General features: G+C 39.8%; 5 protein-coding genes across 5 annotated transcripts; 1 reads left to right on the top strand and 4 right to left on the bottom strand.

Moving 5' to 3' along the window:
• Positions 1-719: 719 nt before the first annotated feature.
• Positions 720-1046, top strand: C922_05075 (hypothetical protein; the record flags this gene model as incomplete). The annotated part of the gene is made up of 1 exon (XM_008820648.1): positions 720-1046. One exon carries the CDS (start codon positions 720-722, stop codon positions 1044-1046), a length of 327 nt encoding a protein of 108 aa, XP_008818870.1.
• A 2189-nt stretch (positions 1047-3235) lies between these two features.
• On the bottom strand, positions 3236-4768 carry C922_05074 (hypothetical protein; the record flags this gene model as incomplete). The annotated part of the gene is made up of 1 exon (XM_008820647.1): positions 3236-4768. The coding sequence occupies one exon, from the start codon at positions 4766-4768 to the stop codon at positions 3236-3238; it is 1533 nt and encodes a 510-aa protein (XP_008818869.1).
• Positions 4769-4857: 89 nt separating this feature from the next.
• C922_05073 (hypothetical protein) lies at positions 4858-5157 on the bottom strand (the record flags this gene model as incomplete). The annotated part of the gene is made up of 1 exon (XM_008820646.1): positions 4858-5157. The coding sequence occupies one exon, from the start codon at positions 5155-5157 to the stop codon at positions 4858-4860; it is 300 nt and encodes a 99-aa protein (XP_008818868.1).
• Positions 5158-7820: 2663 nt separating this feature from the next.
• Positions 7821-8160, bottom strand: C922_05072 (hypothetical protein; the record flags this gene model as incomplete). Its single annotated transcript, XM_008820645.1, has 2 exons — positions 7821-7919; positions 8068-8160. 2 exons carry the CDS (start codon positions 8158-8160, stop codon positions 7821-7823), a joined length of 192 nt encoding a protein of 63 aa, XP_008818867.1.
• A 13306-nt stretch (positions 8161-21466) lies between these two features.
• Positions 21467-21652, bottom strand: C922_05071 (hypothetical protein; the record flags this gene model as incomplete). Its single annotated transcript, XM_008820644.1, has 1 exon — positions 21467-21652. One exon carries the CDS (start codon positions 21650-21652, stop codon positions 21467-21469), a length of 186 nt encoding a protein of 61 aa, XP_008818866.1.
• Between the last annotated feature and the right edge of the window lie 1060 nt (positions 21653-22712).

Below are 22712 nucleotides of genomic sequence, written 5' to 3'. Positions count from 1 at the left end.
AATTGCAACTGAGAGTATAAAAAATCAGGATAAAAAATATCAATCAGGACCAGATCCCAATAGAACTTAAACCGTAAAATGTAAATCAAACCAAATGGAGCAGGTCCCTACAACTTATCAGCAGTTGCCACTCCAGTCAACAATGAGCATGTCATCTAAATCTCCAAGCGGTAACTTGCAACCCAAGAACTAAAAGATAATAGCTGCCATGTTAACTCTAGCATATAACCACTAGGAGTGAAGACTGAGGATCAATCATACGAAGAAGAAAAGAATCGTGGACCCCCGCCCCAGAAGAAACGAGTCCTAAAAAATAAGACATGCAAGTCCCAAGCCCCAAAAGATCCAACGAGAAGGGAATGAACTATAACAGCAGAGGAGTAAGGAGGCTCATTAGATGCTAGGGACTAGAGGATTAATGGAGAAAACTAGGAAGTTGCCCCTAAAGAAAGTACCAAACGTGACTTAACAATAAGGGCAAAAAATCTCCCAGAAAAGAGTGAGCAATAGACAACAACAACTAAACATTGAAAGCGACTCCAAGACCATACCTGTCTATAGCTTCGATCTGCAGCCATAGGACATCTTCGCCGATCAATCAAAAATGAATCAGGAAGCTGCCACCTTATCCCCTAATAAACAAGACCATAATCTCTGGAATAATAATAGATGTGTCAAAACCTCGTAAAACCAAGGACCTAACAAGTGGAACATGGCTAATGAAGAGTGACAACTGCCCAATATCAACCGGTTGCCAAAAATCGAGAATAAACACTAGAGAGTCAAGGATCCATCCCAGCCGCCAAAGAATCAGGAAACCAATCCTAGAAGGCTGGACTCCAACCTCAGGGACCATCCCACAGCCTCTAGAGGTAGCCAAAGACAGCCAGACGATTGAAAAATCCAAGCAAATCGATTATCAATCACCTCAGCCACACAAAGAATCAAGGAATGAAATGAAGACTAAGATCGAGCCTAGGAGGGAACAGAATCATAACAAATCAGAAATCTTGATTAGGAAGTCCAGAGGAAATAGAAGCAGCTAAGGAATCCCAAGGGAAAAATAAATGACAACTCATCCCAACGGCAAAAGGAATCCTAAGCCGTACAAAAAGAACCTTAACCCTGGAGTCTGAGCCGTAATCACAACCCCAACAAGCCTGAACGATAGAGAACAAACAGTCCCTCCTCTCCACCAAATCCTACAGACGAAAGAATAATGCCTAACCACTAACCGCTGAGACTGAACAGCAGCCCCTCAACCCTAACCACTGAGGCCAACAAATCAGCCGTGGAGCCACCCACCATGGAAGGAGGAGATGGAAGTGAACCTTGAGAACTGGAGCATGAGAGGAAAATCCTAAACATAATACCAGGACAGTGAAATCACAGATGTAAATCGTGCGACCTGAAACCTGATCCTTGGCAGAACCCAACTGGAGGCCAACCTAGAACCATAGCACTGAACACTGAACAGTAAGAAATCATCCATCAATCATAACCCATGAGCCATGAAAACTAAATCTAAGCCTAGACATGAATACCCCACAACCTGGGCCCAAACCCCTCAATTTTGCAGCGTAGTACCTGAACCCCACATCCTGAATCCTGACCCCTGAATCTAAACACTGATAACTAGAGTCATCGCCCAAGAGTCCAGAGACATAAACTCCTGAAACCTAAGCAATAACAATAGAAACAGGCGACAAAACCCCTAAATCATAGAACCTAACCCCTACTCAGATAATCGCCGAGGACTAAAACTCAAGGCACAGTCCTAATAGCTGGGAGCATGGAGCGTAATGCTTTAAGCCTAAAAGCTAAACAAAAATCCCACGAAACTGAACCTCAAAAACTGACGCATGAGTCGTCAAATCCAGACCCTGGAACATGAAACGTAACCCTTACACCTGAACCCTAAACCATGAAGCATACACAGGAGTACCACGTACCTGAGCGTTACCCAATCGGCACAGAGCCGCCAACTGTGAACCCTGACCCCTGCAAGCAGACATCTAAAACTAATCCCGGAACCGTGAACCCTAGCTGATAACCCCTGAACCTTGACCAATAAAGAGGAGATTCTAGGACCTCAACAATAAGGCCTAAACCTTGGACGCTGAAGCCTAAAGCCTGAAGGATAAACCCTAATCACTAGAACCTAAAACCAAAAGGCTGAAAGCCACACCTCAACCTTGACCCCTGGAAGCCTAGACGTGAATCCTAAGGATGACACACAACCCCGACAAATAAACTTTGAAACCTAACCCTGAAACCTAAACCCTGAAAAATGAGGCCTAGTTGGAAAACTCTGATTAACCCAAGCTGAACCCTAACACGTACCCCTTCAAATCTGAACCCTGAGCCTTGAACACTAATCCATCAGACCGTGACCCTTGAACCTGAAACATCAGACATAACGACAGACTCCTGAACCATGATGCCCGACTTCCAGCGTCTACAAACAGACTGGTAACGACTAGAAATAAAGCTTAAGCATACAAATATAGCCTCAGTCAGGAACCCTAACGCTAAATCCAATGGATAACTCCTGATTTCGGGACCCATAAACTCTAAACAATGACGGCTTAATCACTAAACCTAACCCCCAACCCCTTATTCCCGAACCCTGGACTCACGAAGGATAAAGTCTAAAGCCGAAGTCTACCTGTGCTGTGGGGACCCTAAACCCCAAACGTTAGAGCCTCACACACATACCTAATCGTTAAGGAGCAAATTTTACAGCTGCTTCCTGGAAATTCTTATGTCAGAATCCTTCACCGGGATTGGGGAGACGTTGAAGGCTAAATTTCAGGCGCCAGACCTGACCTGCCTACCCTTTGACAAGAGTTCCTTTAAGTTGACCTTTAAAGTCTACGCGGCCTACTCAAAGGAGGAACCATAAAAGTTAACCCCCGGTGGTCCAAGGCCATTTGCCCCATTTGTAAGCGGAAACCAGAACCGAATGTCCGATTTCTTAAGAGGCTCCTTCAATCGTACCGGGTCCCGTTCAAACGAAATTAACCAGACTATAGTCCTTTGAGGATATCGCAGACGCACTATGCTTCGCCACGTTCTTCTTTCGTCCTGGGAGTCCACCTTACCGCTTCTTGGAGGCCTTATGGCTTCGAGACCCATTCACTGTTAAGCTTATTCCACCATTAACCCATGTCAAGCTTCGAGGCCTTACTTGTCTTCCACCGCCCCTTTAGATGCCCCCCAAGTGTTGGTTCCTTCAGCTCCAAGTTCCTTCCTTCTCGTCCCTTCGTCTACTTCCGTCATCTAAAGTATTCCCTGAACTTGGATACTTTACCAGGATGCTGATGCGTGAGGGTCTGGTATGTGGTTCGGGGGTTCGTGCATATTTTATTCTCCAGCCTCCATAGATACTTAAACCTCCCAGAATTATTGCTGTAATAACCCCCCCAATCACTCCTGGTGAGCCGTTAGATACTTCATGGGTTATCCTCTCTTGGGGCTGCTCGTCCGTGTCCTTTGTTTGTGAGACGGGGGGTGGGAGTCCTTTCTGTGTGGTTGGAGTCATTATAGGTCCAGTGATAACTTCACTATTCAGATCTTCCTTTGGTGCTCCGACGGGTGGGGGGGAAAATCCTGAAGTCATTCCCATCAACCCCCTTGAGTCGGCTCTGGAGTGGTCGTCAGTTTCTTCATTTTCCGTTGCGGCTGTTGTGTTCTCAGGTGTTCCCTGATTCTTGGGGATACTCGCAGCTGAGGAGGCTGGGGATGATTTGTTGGTGTCTGTTGTAGATATGGTCGTGTTTGATCGAGTTGGAATTGATCCTCCTTGTGCCTGACCTCTCTTTTCCTTCTCTGGTGACTTTTCCTTTGTATCGGAGTCTCCTTGTTGTTTAAAGTTACTTTGGCTACGGACTCTCGTTGCCCGGTACAACAAATAGTTGGGGTCGGTGATGGATTCTCCTAGTTCCGAATTACACTTTAGATGTCCTTCTGTTAATAAACAATATAAGTTTTCCTGTGGAAGGAAGTTCTTGTTTTCTACAGTTATCCAGTGTCTCAAATGATATGGTCCACACTTGGGACATAATTCTTTTAAGGCGCCATAGAGGTTCAAGACTAAACTAATCTTGGCTTTCGCCTGTTCTCTTGCCGTTTCTTGAAGCTGCCCGTGTTGTTCGTCGGGGGGGGTGTCCCCTGGATCGTCACTTAGCCACTTGGCCCATTCAGACTCTGTCACTTGGAGCTGCCGTAATAGGGGTCGACACGGATTAGTTGGATCTGTCCACTGTTCTTCATTGTGCTCCCCTGGGTGCGCTAACCTTGCTATTATGCACGCTATTGCTGCTAGTGTTGCTCCTGACTGGGTGGATTCGGGCCATATACGTCGGCATAAAATACTCCTCCAGTCTGGTAGCTCATCATAAGCTAGGTCGTTCCCTTTTTTTGTGTGGTGAGGACTTGCATACTTTAACTTTTTCATATTTTCTATTTTATCCAATACGTCGGTGACTAATTTTTCCCATGTACTGATATTCAGACTCTTGGTTCTTGTTCCGCATTTGCCTACTGGCTCCTCTTTGCTGATGCTTAGATATTGCCTGCCCAGTTGAGATTCGTTTTCACCTTTTAGGTACTCATCCAACCATCCCACCCAGAGAGACTCTTTGGGATTCTCCTTTCGGTCTTCTTTTCCCGATTCCTCGGCGTAGGGTTTGCATACTGCTTCGATACCTTCCACTGTGGACCCTAACCAGGTGTGGTTTCTCCAATTACAGAGATTCAGTGACATGATGGCTTAACTTCTCGATTTTCTTTTCTTTTGTCTGTCATATCACGTTAGTTTCTGACCGTATATTTGTCCGTTGTCACGGGTCGTAATTATTTCTTCCCCATCCTTCCCCGGTCCCTGTGGTGTGGGATCGGCCGTTGTTCTGGGATTTCCTCTTGTTCCGTTGCTGAAGTGTACACTCGCCTCGAAGGGGGAAGTTGAACTCGGCTTGATTTTTTGCTTCTTTCTCTTGGAGAGGTACTTTTATCCTTCTTTGCCTGGAGGGAGCTATTGGCCTGACTGGTGCTGATTAGAGGATCCCCCTCTTCTTTTCGCTTGACGTCCTCTTCACTATCTCTCACGTGTTTAGGCTCTACTCTCCTTTCTCCCCTGGCTGTTTTATCCGTCATACTTCTATCTTTGTCTTCTTTCTTGTTTTTGCTGAGTGATCTTTATTCCCCCCTTGCAGAGAACTCCCCTGGCAAACTCTTCCTCCTTTCGCCTCGGGCGCGGGGCTTAATTCCTCCGCCTTTAGAAGAGCTACGTTCTGGAACCTTTGAAGTTTCCTTGCAGTCTCCTGCGACTTCTGACTTACTCCTGCTGGCTACTCCTCCCTTCTTGCCCCCTTGTCCCTGTCACGCATCTCCCCTTCCCTTCATTTTGGCTGAGCTTATCTCTTACGAAATCCTCATCCTGATCTGCCTCCTCCCTTCCTGATGCATCCTGTTCTTGACTTTGGGAGGCTGTCTCTCCCTGCTTGAGACTCCTCCCCCTTGTGGCCGCTCTTCTTCTGGATTGAGTTCGTGGCTTAAAGGAGATATACAGTCTCTTCTCCTTTGTCCTTCTTTTCTTGTCTTAAAGCACGTGAAGTTCCCCGCCCTTGGACTGACGTTCCTTCGCTATACCTTGCTTGGTTGCTTATTTTTGGTGGTTTTCCTTGATCCTGTGATCCTTGCCATCCTGTTTCCCTTCTATTTCATCTGACGCTTCCCATTGGACCCTTCTCTTTCAGGAGTTTCTCTCCCCTGCTCTGCTGCTCCTTTGCTCTTCTTCTCTTGTATATCCCCTCAGATCATCTGCTCCTGGATTTTTACTTTCGAGCTGTTCATAACCTTCATCCATTCACTTCTACGCCCCTTTCTTTTACTGTTCATTCTGGGGGGGGGGTTTTCAGTTGGGGACCTGTCGTTTGACTTTTGTATTGTTGATGACTCCCTGGTTTTTTTTTATTTTAGGGGGCCTTATCAGAATTATTCGTCCCTAGGGTTCTTTTGTTCCTAATGTCCCTTTCCTTTTTTCAACTGACTCAATCAGGGTCATCCTGTCTTCTTCTTCAAATCTAGCCGAAATTGTCTTGTCCCGATTCAGGTTGCTTGTTTGGACTTATTCAGTTGCCTCGTTGTTCTCCTTGTTGTTGTCTTCCCCTTTTCTCCGACGTAGACTTCTTGTTAGAGCAGACTCCTCATTCTTGGGGGTCTGTTCCTTTCTTATCTGGGGGGGGGGCTCCCTGCTGCTGTTTGTTTGGGAATTAGTCGTTCACCCTCCCAGCCATATAGCTCTAAATGATCTCCTGTATCCCGTATTTTCCTAAGACCTGTTGTTCTCTTTTATTCGCCTTCTGGATTTGACACTCTTACTCCTTTATCTTCTTCATTTGCTGCGTTTGGTTAGCTACTCATTCCTGCATTCCTTCGTTGATCAGTCCTTTACTTCAGGGTTTTGCTGTTCTTATGTCTTCTTCACTACGGTTGAGTCTTCCACTTCTATAGGGCTCGTCCATTGGTTCGTCCTAGATGGGGTCCTCACTTTGTTGGGGGGGGGATTTAATGTTGCCCCTCTTTCCTTTATATTGTTGCGCGAACCCACTTAGAGGATGTTGGTTCACCCCTGCCGATTGTTCCACTTAAGGATCCGCCTTTTTTCCTGTGAAGTTTCTAACGCTTGTCTTTTCTTCCAGGGGGGCCCCTCCCCCCGATGTCAACTAATCTGAGTCTTGCAGCTTCCGTTCGTATGGGATTTGGGACGTGACGGATCTTCATAATTACTCAGTCTAATCCTGGTTCTGGGGAGGGCTTGGAAGTTCTTTGATCTTGAGGGGGGAGGCTTGTCTTAAGTGGAGATTCCCCCTACTACGGGAGGCTGCTTTGGTCTCTAGGTCTACACTCTCAGTTTCACGGTTGACTCTTGTCTTTTCACTTTCCTTTATTCTTCTGATGAGACGGGAGCTTGCTTAACCTTTGCTTATTATTACTCTTGTTAGTTTCCCTCCCTGGGCAGGTGGATCGTGCTCTGATTTGGTATATGTCTGTTGACTTCGGGGGGGGGTCCACTTCACTAGAAGATTTTGACGTGTTTTCGTCGTGGTTCTTTGAGTGGAGTTGTGGGTTTTTTCTTGGCCTTGGGAGGCTTACTTGTTGATGACATGTCACTGGGCTCCTGCTGGGTCGATGGTTGTTTTATATATCTTAATGACGGAATTCTTGGTCATAAACCCGTGTAGGTGGTTTCACTTAGTTTTTGGCACCCTTGGGTGGCAAGTTTGCAAATCTGGAATTTTCGTTTTGGGTAATGTTTAAGCTACCTGGAACTCTGGTTCTGATGGATTTTCCGCTCTTCGTCGACTTCTTCATGTAACTTTCTGCCTGACTTTTTTATATTGGATTTATTTAGTCTGTGGGTGTTTATTATTATTGACTGGTTGTTTCGTCATGCTCTGTTACTTCATCTGTCTTTTCTGTGCTCTAGATTTGGGTTGTCCTTCTGGTGTTGATTGAAGGCAGTGAGGAGATGGGTATTACTTGTTGTAGTTTTCCTTCTTCAAGTTCGTATCTCTTTTCTGGTTGTCTGTTGATGAATTAGTACCAGCCCCCTTAAAGGGGTTACTTTACCTCACTTTCTTTTGGAACCTTGGGTTTGTCCTTGGGGGGGGGAAATTTTTGTCTTGTCGGATAGGGTTCGATACGATCCTTCCGGGCGCCGAAGGTTTCTTTTGAATTATATTGATATTCCCCTTGAGAACTCTCCTTCATACTTTCCCGCGCTTTTATGGCTTATTTATGATCGCTACCTTGTGTTAACACTTAATGTATTGTCCTGGTTTTTGCTTTCTTTTCAGTCTTCTATTTTGTCCTTGTTGCTCCTTGTCTTCTATTATTATGGTCGCTGTTTCTGGCTAGAAAGGGATACTCTCGTAAGTGACTTCTTTCCTACATGTCCTGTGAGTCTCAGTTGACTTTGACCTCATAATTTACGCGGGTGGAGATTTCCATCACTTTATCGGTTTCCTAGGTCCGGTCACTCTGGCTGTTAGAGATTCTCACCTGTATCTCCATCTGTTCGGTCATATCTTGGGGATTGGCTCCCTTTGGGTTACGAGGTTTTTTGATGTTTGGATCCGGAGGTGTTAAGTTCATTTTGAGTTATGTCATTATATGAGTCTTCTTTGTTTCTTTTCCAGAAAATTACGAGAGAGTTTTTGCCTGACTAGGTCTTGAGACTTATCCCTAAGGTTCCGTTTCTTGACTTTTTTTTTTCTGGATGATTTCTTCGGAAGGGGTGGTATCTCTGGAATTCTTTAGTATTCATGAGAGGTCACTTGCCCTTACTTGGTCATGTTGCTATGATAATAGTTACTCCTCTGTTTAAAGCTCCCTCTTTGCCCCTCTTTCTCTTGGTTTGTCTGGGGGTCTCTTCATTGTGCCTCGCTTGGTCGCTTGTTCCTTCATGTTTTATCTTTTAGAACCATTATTACCTTTTTGTTGGGGGAATCAGGTTGGGAGAGTCCTTAATCTTCCCTTGTTTTTGAGTGGCCTTTTATCTTATATCTACTCTATTAGAACTTTGAGGGTAATTGCTGGATTTGGGGTTCCTTATAATCTTTCTGATTTTGTTGTTTGGAAGGGCTTGAGATTGAAGGCGGATTTGATTCTTGTCAGGTAATGTTTGGTGCCATTTGGTTTTTTGTATTTGTTTTATTGCAACAGGAAGATCTTCTGGAGAGTTCCTCCTTTATCGTTTCGTCTGCATTCTTTTTGGGTGAGAGTTTTGCATGATTGACTAATCATTCTGACATGTTTTGGTTTTGAGTAGCCTGTTTTCCACTATTGTACTCTTGACATTCTGAGATTTTCTGGGGGAGGGGGGTGGTGCTTCCTCCTCTCTTTTCCTCATTTGTGCCATTAGAATTACTCAATGTCTGGCTAGCTACACAGTATAATTGCTGATTCTTTTGTTGACTAGGGGTTATCTTCTGATATTAGGTGATTCGTTTTCCTTTATTCAGCTTGGGCGATTTGGGAAGCTAGTGCTGTAACTTCTGCTGTTTTTTAGTCCGGGGAGTCTTAGTTCCTTATCCTTGTTTTCTCTTTTATCCTTTGGGGCAGTAGTCTGTTTAATCAGTGTTAGACGTTATTACTGATGTACGTGTTGTTCTACTCTTATGGTACCTTCTGTTATGGGTCACGTTGGTCATTAGGTTCGAGAAATAGGGGGGGAGTTATCTTCTACTTCGTTTGATTAGGGGGTAAGTCCTGCAGGGTTTCCTTTGGCATGTTCTTTTCTTGTTGTTGGGTGTTATGAGCCTTAGATTTGCTGTTTCCGTGAATTCTGATGCCCCTTGTTGTTTCTTTTAGTTTCTGTTGAGATGATGCGGATTTTGGGCTCATTTGGGGGGAGATATTAAATTTGTTGTTACTTTGGCACCTGACCCGTTCATTGTGGTTCCAGGTGGAGAGACACTATTGCTTGTTGCTTCTTTTGGGTTATGAACAATAAATTGACGTTAGATCCTATAATTACCAACCTGCTTTTAACCTGATCTCACCTTTTTCGTTTTCAAGAGAGTTTATTTGTGCGGCAGAAGGGGGGACATATATATCATTTCACTTATTGTTGAAACTTGTTTAATAAGGTGTGACTTATAATTTCATGTTTGACCATTTGGTATCACATATCTGCAGGATCTTCATATCTGCTCATTTTTCCTTGACTGTTGGGGGGCCGCTCCTGAGCCTTAGAGATGTTTAATTTTCTGATAGTCAGATATCTGACCCTATTAAGATTATAACGAAAAACTCTTATTTAGTAGGCTTGGGGTCCCGAGTTTCTTCGAGTCTACCTAACCTGTCTACTAGTTGTAGCTATGAAAAGACTAAATACTTAGGATAGATAATATATCACCTTGTCATTTTCTTAATTGGTCATTTACTTGGTTTCAATAGGTGACTTGGGTTTATATTACTTATCCCTTATTATTCCCGTTGCTTTTGTGGATTTGGAGGAATATGTACATTTTTTACCTTCCTGATAGTTGATTAAGTTTAAGACTCTTTTTCCTATTACCTCCCTCTGATTCCTTTGTATACATAAGAATCCTTAACCAGTTTATTTATTCTTCCGTATTCTTTGTTTTCATTATATTTAATAGGATGATATATTTGACGTAGTCTGGCTACTTCGTAGTTGCATCTTTTTTTAATCAGACACGTTGGTGAGGAGTATAAATTTGCCTGGTTATTGTTTTTGGAGTTTCCCTATTCGTATTATAATGTGGAGAATATTCCACTTGTATATCATTTCCGCTTATGTTTCCTGGATTTTTTGTCTAATCCTTATTACTATATAGTTTAATTCATAGTTTCCTTGATTATTGTTACTATAATTTTGACTGTTCACCTCTGAAGGAGGTTATTCTCTTGGACCTCTTGCTTTTCTGAATTCTGTTGGATTTAATAATCAGTCGTTAATATGACAAATAATTTAACATATCTTCAGTTTCTTCTTAGAGAGGTAATAATCATTCTTTTGTTCCTAAATTGCATTCATTGATATCTAGCAGTTATGGAATAAATATATTTATCACAAATCCTTAATATAGTATAAGATTAGGCAAAAGAACTATACAGACTAGTTAACATATAAGGTGAAGTGACTGCTGTACACCGGCTGTAAAAATTATTTAACTATTAGAACCTTTATGCTTAAGTTGTGCTCTATTGCTTCTGTTTAATTAGATTTTGAAAACGTAACATATTCAATAAAAAACCTACAATTTCCCCGGTGTAGAGTTAGTTGCTCTTTCACCTCATCCAGTAATCCTCAATATATGAAAATTCTTTTAGCAGTATTCTCTATCTACTTCAGAGACTTCATAATTACTACGGTATTATTTACTTAATTTTATCAGTCTCCACACAATCCTATCTAGGGAATATTTAATATTAATATTTCCTGTAGATATCTGTATAAAGAACATATAGACACTTCACATCAGTTACCATTATTATGCTTCCTTCAATGTATGCATCATGAGAAAGCTAAAGTTTAATTCACTATAAGGTTAACGCAAGAAGGTCATATATAAGAAGGCTCACATGTTTGAGTCCATTACTAGTGGATAAATATACATAGGGACTAAAGGAGTCTCTTATAGATTCCCTAATAATCTATAAGACTTGTCGTAAGAACCCCCTTGGTTAGGAGTCCCCTCTGATTATAGATTAGTGTGACATTGGTAAAGTCATTAATCTAACTACATGACTGCCCCTAGTCTCTTTTAGGTGGTTTATACACTCATTACTGGAGAATTAAGGGATAGGATGATACGATATTGATAATATTCTTTTCTTTATTTAACAATTTCATAATTTTATTAAATAATGAGCTACATTTGGTTTGTATCATATTTAATCTCCCGACGATGAAGTAATGATCTGATTATTGTATCATATAATCTCCTCCTGTTGGCGTCCCATCTTGTCTATCATTGCCGTTATAAAGGGATTTTGTCACAATATAAGAGATATAACTATATAAAAACTTATACACAACTAATTATATTATTTATAATGACGCCATTCCTCAATACGGATTCGGTTATAGTAAATATATTAGGTTTGTCCTGTTCACTGTTTAAAAGGAGGATATATAATTTTAGATATGCCCTCCTTCGACTTGAGTACCTGAAATATTACCAGAAATACACAAGGGAAGAAAAAAATAATTGGAAACAATCCAAATTGTGACTCTCCACATAATAGTATGCACTTTTCCTGTAATATGAGTTCTTGTTGCACAATGAACGGTAAAAAAAGGAAAACGATGTGATCAATATATTTATTAGGAGACTGTTAAAACTTAAAATTACAGAAACAGAGGTAGCATAAAGATGAAAGAGGAGAAGAATCATGCCGTAACACGTGAAGAAAATAAGTAAGAGACATATACGCCTCAGTAACATTCTTACACTGTTCCTTTAGGTTAATTCATAAATACGTTATGTATTAAGGATATGATATATTTCTTATTATTGTAAATTTTTGATAAAGAAAAATACCTTCAATACATTAATTACACCCAAGACGGGTGAATCTTTGAAGGCCTAAATCGTATAATAATGACGACATATGCACACGACGCGCGTTGACGGTAATTTGGATGAAGGGATAAACTGGGGATATTGCACCCTGCTACTCCGACAACTAAATATTCTCTTTCCTGCAATGTCATAGATATATATAGTATGGCATTGAAGCTGAGGATACCATAACGGAGGATATCATTGGTTCGAGATGTTAGAATGTATTTCACATGTACTGTCAAGTATAAAATAGGATAAAACCGATGAAGCGTACGACAGGAGGTAGCCTGTATACCTGTTAACAATGCGAACAAATATGGAAGCCGAGTCAACTTATTCGTCATCCTTAAATCTTGCAGTTGACCAGGATATGACTAATTGCATATTGTATCTTTTAATGACATCCGTATGTTGCCGAAATGTAACAATCAATTTCGAATTATAATGAAAGCCATCTATTTGCACATAGATTGCAGTAGAAGCGCAGTACTCCTTGATGGAAACCTTCAATTTAAAGTAATATATCTGTGATTGCCGAATAAATTCAGTCAAATTGGAATGTCATTTGCCAATAATTCTTTAAAATAACGTAGAATCAAGTCACATTAGAATTCTTGCACCTGTGCTAAAGGTATCTTGACTTCTGCAAATGGGTTCTTCTTATGCACTTATTTGTTGGTGCGCTCAAAGCTTATGTGTATGATTTGCATGTCTATATGTTTTTGGACAATGCCTTTTTCTTACTTTCTTCTTCAAGTTTCACTTTATGTAGGAATATTTGTTAATTCCTTGTTCTTCTATTCTGAATCAAACCCGTCCCTGTGAAAATTATATATAATTTTGCTCCTGTGCCGCATCTGTCTTTAACAATATCGGTTATGCGCCATTGGTAAATCATGAACCGTGGAATTATATATAACACTCTGCCGCAACTTAGCCACACATTAGATCAGTAAAACCGCGGATGATCTGATGGATTCATTTTTAATAAGTCTCCTTACTGCCAAAATACTGTTATATATAAAATGGTGGAGGACTTCTCAAAATTAAGAGGTTATTGTCATAGCCACTTTGCTCATAATCTGCAAAGGAATAGGAAAAAGTAAAATCAAAGTCATATGAGTAATGCGATCCAAAGAATTGGAATCCTTATATTCGAAATCAAGGCAACACAAATTATACAGTTAACAACACAACTTTCAGGTCAGATCTTTGACCAGTAGTGACCCAGGCAGTCAACATAGATATCTTATGATTACGATTCTAGATACAGAAAGAAGGGACACCTTTACACTAACCGTAGAGACAGCAAATGTCATAACTCTTCCAGAATCTACATCAGAAAGTGTGTTATATCTTTACAGAAACAAAATTGGTTCTAAGGAATCTTCGAAAACTTGAGAGAACAAATAAATCTCTTTTAAACAATGAGATATTTTCATGCATAAAATCACAAAGGGTATCATAGGATATTACATCCTAGGGTAACAAATAAAATTGTACAGTTTGTAATTCTAGCCATAACGCTGAATGCAAACAGGAAAAAATTTAGAACCCCAATTAATATATGTAAGAAATTTCGTACTTATATATTTTTCTCGCTAAGTGGGAATAATCGCGTGTATTCTGAGACAGGAAAGTTGGCAATAAACTCCTCTCTTATTTGATGCTGTATTGGGCCCTGTTAATATGCCACCTCATATGTTACTGTAAGTGTCCTCTGTTGTGTCCACCTTTTCTTTCTGTGGGTTGATTTGTTCTGTGTTAACATTGCTTTAGGTACTCTTAGTTGTTAGGTTATTTTTGTTCTTTTTGGTTATCTGGGGCTACCTCTCCTCTGCATGCTTCCTTTCAGCCTCATGTTTATGTGTGTTGATACTGTTAAGTCAGTTATATGATTTTGCTCTATATATTTATGTTTCCTCTGAAATGGGGAATTTTGCTCAATGTCGCGGTACCTTCAATGTATAAACTCCACTTTGGGAATTTCCTTTACTTAATTCTATTCCTCTCCTCTTCCTAAAATGATAGGTGGGTTGTATGTTATGGATATTCGTATCCTCTTGTCAGAGCTATTCTCGTAACATTAATGTTATCAACACCAATGATATTCCAGGGAGAACAGTACTCTGCATATAATACTACTTTTAGGATATCGCCTTTTCTCAAAGAATGCTACTACTGATACATCAAAAGACTTGGTAAAACTGTTATGTCCTTATATTACAGCCGGGATTTTAACCCTTCAAAAATATGTTACCGCAAATGAGAAAACATCATTGTAGTATGAACAATGGTTTTATTCAAATAACGAAGCGTTCAATGTTCTATCCACCCCATAGTAATATTCGGGGCATATACTTCTAACTTATTATATACTACTCCTCGTATATTCTTACGGTTAATAGAATAGTGCGCCTCATATATAAGCAGTTTGGGTATATCGAAATCCTTCAAATAATTGTGTTTCTGAGAAATGCATTATCATTGCACAATTGTGCTTTGCAAATAAGAATACTACGCACAAGTGAGATGGGTCACAGGATATAGCTCCAGATGATCCATTATTCTTATGGGACTGTGGTCCTCAGACAACAGGACTCTACAAAATATGACTATAGTTCATCCATTACTACATTCATATAACAGTACTACGCGAACTTCCGCAATCTTCACCAATGAGAATGAATACACATTAGTACTTTTCAGGCAATAGTTTTCCTGGAATATCTATGCACTTCACAGAATAGTGCTCCATTACTAATACCACTCCTGGAATGTTAATACTGTACACACAAAAGTACTCTTAACATTATAGTATTCCGGGTGTAGCAATACTCTTCAAAGAATAGTATTCCAGGCAATCCACTGGATTTCCAAAATCCTATACTTCATATAATGGAGCCGTTAATCTTATATCGAAATACTTCACATAATGTTACTCCTGGGATAGTTCTACTCATCATGGTACATCATTCCATACATAATAGTAGTTGTCCTCAAATAAGAGTATTCTGCTCAAAAAAGGTAGTCTTAATATAGCAGTACTCCTTGCGCACTCGTAGTTTTCGAATAATGACGCCCCCAGGATAATCGTATTCATCCCGCCACAGCACGTCGCACTTAATGATACTTTTAGTATAATAGCACTTGGACTCATCCATATAATTCAACCATCAGTACTTTCATATAACGGTGGTATGGGAACATCTGCACTCTTGACCATCGAAAATCTTGACACATCAATAATGTTCACGCAAGATTTTTCGAGGAATATCCATGTACTTCATAGAATAATGTTTCTCATATAATGAAGGCGTAAACTCTGAATCCTTCTCATAAACTACTACATGAACATCAATACCCTTCCTATAACAGTATTATACGTACTTCCTGGCGCTGCACCCCCCTTAGATATACACATGATTATTCTGCAAGCAAGAGTACCCCAGGATGGCTTGTTCTTTGCATGTAACGAAAGGATAAGCATGCAACTACTTTGAACATATGAGTACTCCCGACACGTCAATAGGATTGCTACAATAACACTCCAGAATATCCTTACCCTTGACGCAACTCTCCACTTCAATTAACGGTATTATCCGGGTGAAAGTGCTATTCACTTAGGAATACTCCATGAACATCATCACTTCTAAAGCAATAATACATAAGGGATAAAAGTGGCCCTTCACACATGCGTATATTATTCCTGTTTCGTAATGCTACAACAACGGTATGGTCCTGATATTTACACTTCACATACGTGACAATCCTCATAAATAGGCGAAGAAGCAAAATATCTTCATAATGACTCCAAATAGGAAGAAAAGGAAATAGGTAGATCAGAATATTACGGAAGAAGAAATTTTAATAAAGAAGCATGACCTACAGTACCAAATAACAACGAGGATGCACCCAGAATGGCTTCTTCACAATGATGTGACCTCAAGGACCATTTTCACAATAATCAAGGCAGAAGAATATCTTCAAAAGGACGAAACAAAAAAACGTCGGACAGTTAGCAGGAGATGAAAGAATCTGCATAAAAAAAATAAAGAACGAAGCAGCATCTTTACGATGTCGCCGAGAAGGGGCATCTTCATAGAAAAAATCACACCCAAAAGAATATCTTCAAAATCCCGCGAAAAAGGGTCCATCATGATAAAGGGAATGACGAACAGAAAAACATCTTCACGGAGCCCAGGAAGGAAGGAACATCGATATAAAACAGATTAAACAGGACAATATATTCAAAATACCGCAAGAAAGAAGCATCATCCGAATGCCGCGGAAAACATGTATGTTCATAAAAAAAATGCCTCGCCAAAAAATTCCTTTGCGGTAACATCCTAAATAAAAAAAGCATCTTTATAAAAGAATCAAACAGAAAAATATCATCGATATAACACAGTAAGAGGAATCTCCGTAAGAAAAATGAAAGAGGACCAAAAATTCTCATAATGACGAGGCAGGAGAAACCTGATCAAGGCATCCGAAGAAAAAACTATCCTCAGGAAAAAAATTAGACGCAAACAGGAATCTTCATAGTGACACGGCAAAAGAAGGCATTTCTATAAGAATGACGAGCGAAAGAATATATTAAAAGTACACGTGGTGAAATGGATTTTGCGAAAAAAGATGCCAAAGAAGTAAAAGACACTTCACAATGACGTACCATAAAGAAAGAAAACTGCATAAAGATGGAACAGGAAATATCATCCAGAGAAAGGGGCCACATAAAGAAACATCTTCATATTAAAACTACAGGAGGGATATAGCTATGCGAAAATGTAACCCACGGAAGCATTGTTATAATAACCTTCCAGATATAAGCATCCTTAAGAAAATGCCACCCAAAGAGAAAGAATCACAGTGCCGCGCCAAAGCAGTACACATCACAGTGACGTCACACGAGCATAGCGCAATGACCGCAAGGGGGAGCATCATAAAAATGAAGGAGAAAAAAGCATAATCATGAGTATACTACACAGAAAAAATCGTGATAAAACTCAAGCAGATACAGGCATCTTCATAAAAATTCAAGGGAAAATGGTATCTTCATAAGGATGTTGCGAGAAATGTGATCATAAAAAAAAGCTCCAAAGAATTTTAGTCAAAGAAATGCGGCGAAGAAGTGTATCCTCATGAAAGAATTAAGTAGAGTAATATATTTCATGAAGCAGAACGAAACAGCGAGCGTTCGAACGATATATAACACATCAAGGGACCCCCCCCCAAAATCGATCCACATGAGAGGACTTTGGCCAGCTTAAGGGACATGGAGCAACGGCGGCGAAAAATTACGAAAAATGGAAGGAACTTCGTGAAATTACCCCAAGTGAAACGACGTTCGCGAAATTACCCCAAGTGAAACGACGTTCGCGAAATTAGGCCACGGAAACGACTTGCGCGAAAATTAGGCAACGTGAAACCATGTTCACAAAATTAGCCCACATTAAGACGATTATATAGAAAAGGGTCGCCATGAAGGAATACTCTCATAAAAATGCAGAAACATGAAAAAACACACTCATGGGAATGTTACAATACGAAGGCGCATCCACAGGCAGTATGCAGCATGGGGACTCATATGCAGGGGAGTTGCGATATGAATTAACACACTTATAAAAATGCAAAAACATGAAGAAACATAGAGAGGAACAATGCAACATGCACGGGCATACTGATGACAATATCGAAACATCGAAAAAAACACTCACAAAGAGGATGGGGCATGAAAACGCATTCACAAAAATAGTGTAACTATAAAAGAAGCCATATAAACAAGAAGGCCCAAAATTTCACGCTGAACCCATTAGATATCCATATCTTTATTCTATTGCACTTAAAGGAGTTTCCAGAGAAAGGCATGAACAGATTTAAACGCTATAGCTGCCTTTTTAGTTGTATGCAACATACAATTAAAGTTCAATATGAAATTAGAACTCATATTATACCACTTCAAATTGAACAATCCATTACTCCCTTCATATATGCATAGATAGAACACGTCATGAACATTCGTGTAATTTTAGGGGGCATATCCTTATGCCAAATGAACACTCTTCTAATCTGAATCTGCATATGCTGCTAAGTATGTTTTCTTTCCGGGTAAAAATATGTACCACTGGTATCATTCTGTCCCTTCCTTCTTCCCTGTCTGGGTATTATTCCTTTTCTATGACGTCAGATTCTTATCATAGTTCACGAGGTTAAAACTTGTTATTCTTATCACAGTTGAACTCATCCAATATATAAAAGGGGAAAGATATATATATATGTATATCCAAGGGTATATATATGTTCCATGGTGACATGTAAGGAGCTCAAAGACACATAGGATGTTATCGATAAATGACAGCAACGTATAGAGGAATGTAAAGTACCTGTATCTCTTCGGCCAATAGACTCCTTCTGCCTCTCGTAATTGATGAATCCTCAGTTCATACCCATAATGTTAATTCGCTTAACACTCTCAAAGGAGGAATGCCGTATGTTGTCTCCATAGTTTACTGCAATTCATCATATGCGAAATGGAAAACTCCGTTATAATCAGATATATCTGTTATCCTCAGTTTCTCTTCATGATTCAATACTGGAATTTCTTCCTAATCCTTATGATTTATTCGTCGTAATATATTATAACCACTCCCACAATTCCTTCACTATTTCTGTCCCTTCTTGTACTATATATATGTGGGGGTAATCACAATCGATTGGTGAAGAATTATTTTCGTCATTGCCTATCGATTCTGTTTGGGTTCTGATTAACATACTTGGATTGCGTTGTATCCCCTGCTGCTTCACATACGGACGTAATACTGGTATTTTTCTGTCTCTTTCTCTGTTAAATTCTGCTCATAATAGGTAATCTTTCTGACCGAATTAATCAGAGTGCTCTAGCGCATCCCTTGTAGTGAACCGCTCGCGTAACCGGACAGGAGGAATTGTTAAATATAATTCTTGCAATATCTTGTCCTTTCGACCTTCTATTGTACGGTGAAGAACGCTTAATTTTTATTATTCACTCGCCTACTTTTTTCCATTTAGCCAATCTCCTGATTCAAAATCGATTTTTTCCTTAATTAATATTAAATTGATGTAGTGACAGATTTAACAGTTTCATTAGAATCATCATGATCTTCTCACCTAATCTTTGACCTCAATATCCAGAAGGGGAGATCCTTAAAGAATACCGGATTCACATCAATGGGCGCGATATTATCAAAATGAATAAATGTGAGGTTCCTCAGTTAATTATTAGTTTAATACTTACCACAAATGTTTTCCACAGCTTTTGTCTCATAGTAGCCGATTCTGTATCCTGAGAAACCATTTCCTCTTAAGTCGCCTTCCAGTCCATCCGTATACTTTCACGCGCCAATCAGTACACATAAATAAACGACGAGTTAAGTATCGCAGAATCTATCAGGAGACAGAAGAAGAGAACAAGCAACAAGAATTAAGCAAACACTTCTGGAAAGGACTCTTCCGTACAATTGACCAAGTGTACAAGATGAGCATTATATTCGGATTTGTGAGTTATCACATTCTACAATATCCATTCTGGTACGCCGACGTGTGGCGCGTGTGCTATCATAACTGTTTAGAAGCAATATATTAGCGTTATTTCACTTATCAACATAATATTACCAGACACACATATATATATATCTATACCTACGTGTTTATAGGTATAGGTACCATTATAGGGGTCAATCAAGGATTATTGAAGTGAGCAGTCATATAAATATGCCTCTCCACTCTTACTAACTTCTCATCTTTCTCATAACCTCTGCGCTACCCGGCGAGGTGATCGCGATAGGAGTAATGTTTCTCAATAGACATAAAATGTTACTTATAGAAAAATGCTCCCTTCTGTGTACAAAAGAAGACACATAGACGTTGCGAGCAAAACGCGTTTGCAAGAGATATTCCACAAGATTCTTCCTTCCATGTTACCACCCCAGCTATTGCATCTTCTTTTAGGGGTCTTTTCCTTCTTTCATGCATAGAATGTCACCATAGATAGACAGCAACAAACAAGGACGACCTTCTTCATGAATACGAAGAGGAAACACATTTCAAATATGTAATTTTACACGAATGCTACAGCTTGCATGGAATCGATGTGTTCATCTTTTTTCTTACTTCTTCCATCTCCTTCCTGTGATCTTTGTAATCCTATCCATAATGGATTATATGAAGTGCTCATCTCTGCTGTATATTTAAATCCTTGTCAGTGTTTCCAGATTAGATACACGTATAAACAAAGCACGTAATATTAAAATTCCTCTCTTTCAGATTCTTATGAATAATTAAAATCCTTTCATTCTTATAAGACGCTGCTCAAGGCGTCTTTATAACTCCGAAACCATTTATTATTAACCTGATCCCCACACAGCAATTACTACTAATACCCAATACTTATATATCACATGAAGAAAGACATGTCATTTGAGTGCCTCCACACATATTTGCGTTGTGTATTTCAGAGAAGGCCCCCTCTATTAAAATAAATAAATAAGCACAAGTCGGCACTGTCTTAATGTCAAAACTGATTTCATCCATATGGAGCAGTCAAATCAATGTACTCCCTCATGAGGCACGGAGTACTCCCTGTGATTTCTTACATAAACAGCATAATATTTGACGTCTCAGCGGCGGATTTATGTATCCTTTTCCAATCAGGCCATGCGTTCTCTCTGTTAATCTGAACGCTGTCTTATTCTTCAACTGTTTAACATGCATTTTTCCTGTCATCCTCCCTGGTCATAGAATTAGGTTATTTGAACAACCACCTCGAAGTTTCTCTTAAAGAATTCGCAATGGTTTCTTGTTCAGTGTCTATTTCAATGCTCAGAGTGGAAATACGTCTATTGGGGGCTGTTCTGTATTGACAAATTTACACCTATTCATAATTTCCTGTGAACTTCGTTCCTGCAAACTATGCTGCAAAGTCATCTTAGTGTAAAGGAGAAGGGATAGGGAAAAAACGAAACAAAGAAAATGCCTCCTGGTATCTGTACGAATCAGGAGCCATAAATAGATGGCATCGCAAGGAAAAATTTTCACCTCCTGTATATTATGACACAGAACCGTCTCCAACCATAATTCCTTCTACATTATCCCCACCTAATTGGAACCCTCTGTGCTGTCCAAAATTGGGGCGGCTACATATTCTATCCACGATCACTGTGCTAAAATTGGATTCTCCGTAGACATAGGTTCCTTATGGTGCTACATCTTACACCTTATATAATACCACAATTGCTGTACTAGAGACCAGACACGATCCAACTAATTGCGTTGCGCATCAAAAGAATATGAACTTTCAGATGAACATTTGAATATAATACAGGTTACATCCAACTATTTACACCATAAACCAGATAATGTTCCCCCCGCCGCTGCACGGGGAGAATTCTATAATAGGACGGATCATTGTTGTCTCCGTTCTTCAAAATGTCCTGAAAAATAGATTCAGTTACGTAATGAATTAATGATGAATAATATGAAATGACTTGATCACAGGATTCGGACAGCATAGTGGGGGACTATCCCATATTACTTAGTATTCCGTACAGAGTATATTTGTACGAATCTTTCCCCTGTTATGTCTTTCCCCATATTAACTTTAGTATTAGGTGTACATAGAGTAACCGTGACATATACATTGTCGTAAGCAGAATATGGCAGACTGTAAAGCGTTCATGTATTTCTTGCCTTCTCGCATGTTTCATTACCTCATGCTCTATGAAAAATTCTAAAGAGACTGAAATGAATGAAACATCTTCTTTCCGCAAAATAACACGTCGATATACTTCATTGATTCTGCGGCTCCCTTTATCATTTTCTTGTCATATTATTCGAAATATAAAAATTACCCAGTCACCTTCGCTTAGTCTCAGCTTCATAAGAAACATCCCGAAAAATTACATATAAAAATGAATTCATCCTGCACATCATTTTTAATTGTGGTCCTACATGTAATATCATATAGACTAGAGGCGTATATTTCGTGTGATTCACATAGTTCAGAACATCGTGCCAAGAGGGTACTTCTCCTTACTTCATAATATCTTAGCAGTGAATGACAACCGTCTATAAATAATGGAGCACAGATATGCTTCCAACGACGAGGCACTTTTTCGAACGAGAATAAATCCAATAATCTATTCCTCCTATACAGTTCAATGACACGACATGATATATGCTATACTTAATTTGTTCCAATTCTTTTTTTTTTTTTTTTGCACACACAGGCATGTCGTTATGCATTATGAACAAGGGATAATTGCACATGTGTTTACTCTTATAGCGCGCAAAAATAGTTTCCAGAAATGCCTTAAGCAGTTTACGATCAACAATAAACGGAAACTAATAAATCAGAAGACGCTCAACACGGGAAGCGGAAAAGGACGAGGAATTTATAAATATCCTCCTCTCATTAAAAGGCTCCTTAGGAAATTTATTAACTTCTACAGAGATTTACATGTAAGGATCGCTCAAAGAAGAGATTGGATTGTTCCTCATTTCTTCTACTCTGTTATACTCTCCTCAGTTTGGGTCCAACCACAGTTAACACCGCCGGTAGGGACGCTTCAT

The sequence above is a fragment of the Plasmodium inui genome (assembly GCF_000524495.1).
Source record: "Plasmodium inui San Antonio 1 unplaced genomic scaffold supercont1.36, whole genome shotgun sequence".
Taxonomy (NCBI): Eukaryota; Apicomplexa; class Aconoidasida; order Haemosporida; family Plasmodiidae; genus Plasmodium; species Plasmodium inui.
Note: the sequence above shows the minus strand (reverse complement) of the source record. Positions and strands in the feature narration are given on the sequence as shown.